General features: G+C 62.0%; 1 protein-coding gene across 1 annotated transcript; it reads right to left on the bottom strand.

The window, feature by feature from the left end:
* Positions 1-459: 459 nt before the first annotated feature.
* Positions 460-7,073, bottom strand: LOC119110204 (POU domain, class 6, transcription factor 1-like). Its single transcript, XM_037233939.1, has 6 exons — positions 6,994-7,073; positions 6,535-6,656; positions 5,917-5,975; positions 5,307-5,396; positions 4,535-4,671; positions 460-642 (listed from the first exon to the last, which is right to left on the bottom strand). Exons 2-6 carry the CDS (start codon positions 6,622-6,624, stop codon positions 461-463), a joined length of 558 nt encoding a protein of 185 aa, XP_037089834.1. The 5' UTR covers positions 6,625-6,656; positions 6,994-7,073; the 3' UTR covers position 460.
* Between the last annotated feature and the right edge of the window lie 623 nt (positions 7,074-7,696).

The raw sequence follows: 7,696 nt of genomic DNA, 5'->3' as shown, positions 1-7,696 counted from the left end.
CCAGACAAGCAGTGCCGGCGCCGCCTCCACGGCACTACGTGCTGGGACCGGCTGGCTGGCAGGGGTACTATGTACCGGCAGCAGTACTCGCAGCCGAGGGCTACTCGGGTACGGGTGCCACTCGGCCACCGCCGTACTGTGTGCGAGCGTGCTTATCTCCTAACCGTGCCGCGTGGGAGGAGCTCGTCACCCAGACGACTAAACGGAGCGCGCGGGCCGTTACGACGCGTAACGACGCCACGTGGGCGAGCGAACGACAGTCCCATAATGCTAGTTGCCCGAAGGCCAACGGTAGGCCCCCGACCACGCGAGTGGCGCCTCTGAATACATCGACCGCTGACGCGCGTACGCCCCGGTAGAGCAGCGCCCTCGCCGCGCCGCGCCGCGCGAGGCCGGGCGGCGACCGCGATCGCGACCGGCACCGCCGCCGCCGCTGCCGGGCGCGGCGGCCGGCCGGCGGCTAGACGGCCTTCATCGGCGGCTTCTGCGCCACGGTGAGGTAGCCGCCGCCGGGCGCCGGCGGCGCCGGCTTGGCCATCAAGCGCACCGTGTTCTTCAGCGCCTGGCGTTTGTTGCAGAACCAGATGCGCACCACCTCGCGTTCGTAGCCGAGTCGGCCGGCCAGCTGGGTGATCTCCTGACCTGAAACCAGCGGAGAGCGGTGTCAGCACGCCCCCTGCCGACGGACCAGTCTCAGTAAACGGCCGGGAAAGCCAGAACTGATCGTCGCGGAAAAACTGACGGCTTGCTACACGACGCCCCGCTGATTGGGTGACGTTCTTCTGTCACATGGACACATGTATGTATGCGTGTCGTGCGCATGCAATGGCCACTTATCGTGCCTAACACCTAGAATACGCGACCGACTTTGCCACTTGGTATAGTGACCCGGTCGATAGTTCATCAGGTCCTGGGCATAAAACATGCAAAACCACACCCGCTTACCCAAGGCGGCATTTCCGCGCTGAAAAATGCATCGTTATGCGAACGTAGCCCCATCGCCTCGGCAAATCGAAGACCAGTTACATCCGCACGGCTAACCCGGCCACGACGATCGATGGCGGAAATCAGCCCACTTCGCGAAGAGCTGCCGATAAAAGTCAACGAACACCATGGACCGATGCTGAGGAAGGGCTCGACAGCCGGCACCGTCACCCAGCGAGCACGCTCGCCACAGCGCCTCGCATGCAAACACAGTTGGTGTTCCGCGGTCCCTTCTCACGAATGCTCACGAGGAGCACGCGGTTTTGGTGCGGCTGTAAGTGCTTGAGACGCTGTTTTGATACGGCTGTAACCGTACTTGAATTCAGCGCATTCATGAGTTCAGGACATTTCTCGCTGGTGATCAGACATATTCCACGATCAGACATTGTTAAGTGTTTGGAAGAACCCTGCACGTGTGATGACTCAAAATATTTCCTGACGGTTCACACCAGTTGTCTAAAAGAGCCTTGCATGCAAAGGGATGACTTAACATATTTCTGGTGCTAACAAGCAGATTGTCTCCCAGACGGTTGCTGCACTATGGGACAATAACCTTCAGCCGCGCTGTGCACTTCCGTTCCCACCGGACTCAGCCCTGGTGCGTCACCGTTCACGGCATGCTGCGGCGTCACCGTCCCGTACCATTCTACAGTTTGTTTGGCATCCCTCCCGCTGACGCTCGCTGTCCGGTGGCAGCAGTGGGGTCAGGAGCGGGTTCTGCGGGCCAGGTCAGGATGTGGTGACCCCGTCCGTCGCCCGGAGGCTGGCTGTCCGGTGACAGCGGTGGGGTCAGGAGCGGGTACTGCGGGCCAGGTCAGGATGTGGTGACCCCGTACGTCGCCCGGAGGCTGGCTGTCAGGAGCAGGTGCTGCGGGTCAGGTCAGGATGTGGTGACCCCGTCCGTCGCCCGGAGGCTGGCTGTCCGGTGACAGCAGTGGGGTCAGGAGCGGGTGCTGCGGGTCAGGTCAGGATGCGGTGACCCCGTCCGTCGCCCGGAGGCTGGCTGTCCGGTGGCAGCAGTGGGGTCAGGAGCAGGTGCTGCGGGTCAGGTCAGGATGTGGTGACCCCGTCCGTCGCCCGGAGGCTGGCTGTCCGGTGACAGCGGTGGGGTCAGGAGCGGGTACTGCGGGCCAGGTCAGGATGTGGTGACCCCGTACGTCGCCCGGAGGCTGGCTGTCAGGAGCAGGTGCTGCGGGTCAGGTCAGGATGTGGTGACCCCGTCCGTCGCCCGGAGGCTGGCTGTCCGGTGACAGCAGTGGGGTCAGGAGCGGGTGCTGCGGGTCAGGTCAGGATGCGGTGACCCCGTCCGTCCCGGGACGCTGGCTCAGGCCGCCCGGTAATGACGGCAGCCATCGCGGCCCGACGAGCCCGGCGCCAGATCGGGCGGAGATAGCGTCTGGCGAAGACCTGCCCGGCTCGGACGAGAGCAAAAACACGCCCTGCGAGGACCAGGCTAGCCGCGGCTCTGAAGTGTGACTTGAAGCATTCCCAGACATGCTCCAAACGCACCTCCTCCCGGGAGAGAGAGATGGGGATCACCGAGGCGCACATGACTGGTGCAGTGATGCGCTCTCGAAACGCAATCAATAACTTACAAGAGCACTGAAGAGTCGGCGCTGGAGGACAGGCTGCGGCGCTCGGAGGAGGGGCTCCGGGGTGGACCCAGCACCAGGCTAACCATTGACGAGGGCCGTGAAATCTAACAGCTGAGTGACCCGCTCGCGCCAGGGCTGAGGGGGGTCTTTCGGGGTCGTCTTTTGCGACACTGGGGAGCCAAAGCTTTGGGGCGGCATCGCAAAATGGCACGCGACACCGGCTCCGAAGTAAAAGGGCATTGAGGAAGTAGGAACATCACATGCCCGGGATCGCGGCGCTCTGGGAATAAGGAGTCTCGGCTCCCTCCGTGACGGAAGCACGTGTGCAAAGGACAGGCAGGCCGAGTGATCGGCTGTTGGCCAAAACACTTGGGTCTATTGCCCACTGTCACAATTTCCAAGATGTATGTGTACATACATACATACATGCATATACATATATATATACATATATACATATATATATATATATATATATATATATATATATATATATATATATATATATATATACGGAATGCTGGGGCGGCCGTTAAACGTTAAACCCAATGTCGCACAAGCCCACAGAATCAGCTCTTACGACGGCGGTTAGACCGACGGGTTTGTCACCAGCTCTGCAATGAACTGAGCACGGCTCGGCCGCGGCCAAACCGGATCGAGCCCGGTTTTCTAACAGAAACGTTCGTCCGCATCGGGAGCAGTGAAAGGGCGCGACATTCTGGACAGGTGGCGCGCTTCTGGGGAGATCGCTGGGGGACGAACGCGCCGCCCAGTTTGTGACACACGCCACCGCTGGCATGGAGCGACATCTGTCGACAAACCTAAGCATTGCAGGAGAGGCCTGGGGCGTCACATTGGCTTCGGTGACGGTAGGGCCCGGGAAGTAGGAAGCACCGGCGCGTTGCTTAGTTAACAGATCTTGGCGAACGCTGTCAACGTGTTCTCACGCGAGAAGTGTCCTTGGGCGGAGCGCTTGTAAAGTAATTTATAGTTCTTAAAAGAAACCGTCACATGTTTGTCTTCCTAGAAGTCTTGATGTCGCGTCTTCCTTGTCCTCCTTGCCAGCAGACACGCACACTCGATAAAAACCTGGGTGAAGCGCCATCTATTCTAGGGGAACTGGCCAACACCTGCCCGCATATCGAACCCGCGAGAGGGGGGGGGGGGGAGGCGTTGAAACGCACGTGTTTACCACCCTCCGGTGCGACGATTAGGTAGGGCTTTGTATCTGAGGCGACCCTGCGTAGGGCGGATGATCGCGCTGATGAAAACTCGCCGTTATGCATGGCAGGGGGGGGGGGGCTACTAAGGAGAGAGAGGGTGTGTTGCAGGTTACAAGGTGTGATAATCAGATAGCATAAACGGTCAGACTCTACGGGTATTCAGGCCCCAAGCCTATAGTGTAACCAAAGAGACCACGGCCATCACCGTCATTACGGAGCTGTACGATATATTCAGCTAGCTGCTCAAACTATATCGCGTCGCATGCCTCTCACCCTAGCAAGAAGGGCGGGCACCGCGGGGAATCGAGTCCTGTACCTCTGGTTTTCCAGACGCGCAGCAGTGAACGCCGCCGCGTTAACCGCTACACTACCGGCACCCCCATGTGGAGGTTCGACGTCCGTTAGTCCCTGTCCTCGTTACCTCACAAGTCGCAAAGGTTTTGCGGCAAGCCGCCGTATTTCATCGATTACCCCAGCCCGGGCGTTCTAACCTCCGTCTGTCCGACGCCACCGATCTGACACGAGCATAAGCGTGCTAGCAGGGTACAGGGGCAAACCGCGTCCGGTTCGGGGTATCGTCGGCATCTGAACACCTCCCGCCAACCGTGCCGCCGGCACCGCTGAGGCACCAGACGTCCAATTACCCTCCCGTCGCAGGCGGTCGCAGCCAGCTCAACCGCACGACACCGCCACGCCGGAGCGCCCTCCGCAGCCGCGTCACCGTCCACCTACCGGACGGGTGCGTGTTACGCTCGAAGTGCGCGTTGAGGGCCTCCAGCGCCTGCGGCGTGAACGAGGTGCGCCGCTTGCGCTTCTTGGAGGGCTCCGTGCCGCAGAAGTCCACCAGGTTCTGCGCGCCCAGCTTGTGCCTGCCGACAGCAGTCGTCTGGTCAGGCGGCCGGCTGCGCACGCCCGGCTGCGCACGTCCGGCTGCGCACGCCCGGCTGCGCACGTCCGGCTGCGCACGCCCGGTCTGAGGCTGCCGACGGGAGCCGGTCAGTGCGCGGCACGCCGCCGAGCCCGGCTCCTCTGTCGGGCGTCTCGAGTGGGGCGATCCCGCGCTGGGCACGTCGTCATACGCCGGCTCTGCTGGGGCCGGGCGCCGCGCGCGGCTCTGGGGGGGGGGGGGGGGGGGGGCTGCGCGGGGTCCGCACGTCCCGGCGGTGTGCACTCGCGGAGGCTTCAGTGAATTGAACGTTCATCCAGGTGAGAATGCCGCAACGCATTAGCGAGACATAAACAAACGCGATCAAACAAAACTGCACGCCCCTCTCCTCCGCACCAAAGGCTGTCCATAGTTTACAATCACACCACACCCCTTACGCTGTCTGCTGTACAAACATATCACAGAGTCGAACAGCGTGATTCCTGCGCCCGGCGAAAGCATGTGTCCCAAAACACGACCAGGCGTGGCTCAAGAAAGCGAGGGACATCGATGCAGCAGTGCAGTGGCACACAAAAGCATGGAGCTGCTCTTGCGACGCGACAGTCGGCATTACATTACCTGTACCTTTCTTCAGCCTCCCGCATCCACTTCTCGAGGATGGGCTTGATCTTCTGCGCGCTCTTGGGCGTGATGTCCAGCTTCTCGAACCTGCCGGCAGCGCACGGCACGTCGTATCACCAGGCATCTCACTTCTTACAAGCAAATCCAGCGGATGCTCTTTTGTGTACGTATATACAGATCTCAATGCCTTGTAGCGGCCACTGATGGCACCAACACGCCTCATGCTGCGCTCCAAAACGTGAGGGGCCCCCTACCTCGGCTGCTCTCAGCCCAGGGTTCGGGGCTGGAAGCAGTGAGGCAAGGGTTCCCATCAGTGAGCAGCAAAAGCTGGCGGGTTGACTGGGGCCGATCATCAGCATGCGATACGCGGTGGCGTCAGTAAATGCCAAGGTTGGAACGGATGAATTTCGGCCCAGACGTATTCGCCCGCAGGAGCCCGAATCCGGTTATTATTCGTCGTCCACAGGCCTTCGGAACGGGACTGCAGCCTCAGTCCAAAGGCCTGAAGCTCTGGTTCTGTATGTGCCTACACCCTCCCGAGCGTGCCTATCCGAGCCAAACGCGACCTCGCTCCCATCTGCAGGTGCCGTGTCCGCCCACCTCTCACCTGCAGATGGCCGACTGGCTGTAGGCCGGGCCCATGCTGACGCTCAGCGCCTGCCCCACCTGCCGGTGACGGACGGACGCGGCTGTGAGACGCACGTCGGCGACGGCAGGACGCGCAGGAGCGGCCCTCCGGACGGCCCAGCCAGCGCGCAGGCCGCGCAACAGTCAGGACATGATCCACTCCTCACTGCCCGACTAGCGCCGTCATGCCATGCCGGCGGCTAAAGGCTCAAGGTCCGGGAGTGTACAGCGTTGGAAGGCCGGGAGGCACACAGGGCGCCGTCACAAACTGCGGGCCGCAGCATATGAGAAAGCTTGACTGAAAGCTTGACTGGTGCTCTTAGCATTCCCTGCGAGCCGACCCGCCTTCGAGGCGCAGCGCCCGGTGCCAGAGGAAGAAACTAACAGTCCAAGTTCTCACCGCCTGAGCACGGTGCCGAATATATCCGCCGCCGTACTTAAGCCGAGGAGGAGGCCGACACTGAGGCAGGACTGAAACCTCCCACGGGAGACGATGAGAAGAGGGAAGAGGGTGGGTCCGCGTGCCTTCGCCAGGCTCGTGCCGCAGCAGCGGGCCGACGAGGACGCCGATCCTGCCGGAAAGCAGCGCTCGTCTCACCTGCGTCTGCGTCAGGCCCAGACTGAGGCGGCGCATCTTGAAGGCGCGCGCGAACTCCTTGACCTCCTCGAGGTCGATGCCGTCCACCATGTTGGCCGTCACTTGGTTGATGGTCGGCTGGTCTGCGGGCGCCGGCCGGCCGGTCAGAGCGGCGGTGGGCCACGCTCGCGATCCGACGGATCAGCCCTCGTCCCCGCCGCTTCAGAGCACCACGCGGCCGGCCGCGCCCCCCCCCCCCCCCCCCCCCCCCCCCCCGGCTGTCACAATGGCGTTCAGCAAACACACGGCCAGACGAGGCGCAGGGCTGGCGAGTCCGTTCAGCGGGCTAGTGGTGCCACCTAGCGGACGAAGAATGAACCTTACGTTGCCAGGGGTTCCAATAAACTGCTCGCCCCACGAGCTCACAGCTGCCCACCGACTCGACTCCGTCACCGGCAGCGGCGGCGACAGGACACTCACTGCCGGCGTCGAGGAAGGGGTCCTGCCAGTCGGCGACGTCCGGCGGGCTGTCGTCGGCCGGCCGCGGCGGCGCCGGCGGCAGCGGCGGCGGCGGGCAGTACTGCGGCGCCGCCGCGTGCACGGCCAGCGACGGCGGCGAGCTGGCGCCGCTGGTGACGGCCGTCGCCTGTCGGCGCGCATCGGCGCTGTCACACGCCGCCACCGAGGGAGACGATCACGGCAGCCACCAGCCTACGGACGGCGCTACAGACGGGCTAACATCCTGACCGGGATAACACAGGGAAGGATGCTGATTATTTCTACTGCCCTGCACTTTATCAAACTAGTGTACTTCCTGATCTCAGAACATTACGACGACTCTTTTACATAAACGAGATAGGATAGCCAAACACGCCTATGAACTGAAAGAGGGCAAAGAGGGAAAGAGGGCAAAGAGGGCAAAGAGGGCAGGGCAAAGAGGGCAGGAACTGCACGGAAATCGCATATTAGAGGCCACTTCTTCCCGCCTGCAGCCATCAGTGTGCATTTCACGTAGATTACATGCCCAAAAACACAATCAAAGCCAGCAATAACCCGTCGCAGTTAACGCAGCCTCGGAATGAGTGAACATTCCCACCAGCAGACTGACAGCGCGGGCAGACCCCATCGCAGTGCACCACCGGTGCGCGGCACGGCAGCAGACGCCAGCCGAAAACAGCCGCTC

Source organism: Pollicipes pollicipes, unplaced genomic scaffold (assembly GCF_011947565.3).
Source record: "Pollicipes pollicipes isolate AB1234 unplaced genomic scaffold, Ppol_2.1 Scaffold_7231;HRSCAF=8579_pilon_pilon_pilon, whole genome shotgun sequence".
In the NCBI taxonomy this organism is placed as follows: Eukaryota; Metazoa; Arthropoda; class Thecostraca; order Pollicipedomorpha; family Pollicipedidae; genus Pollicipes; species Pollicipes pollicipes.
The sequence above is the reverse complement of the archived record's forward strand: the minus strand, read 5'-3'. Positions and strand labels throughout refer to the sequence as shown.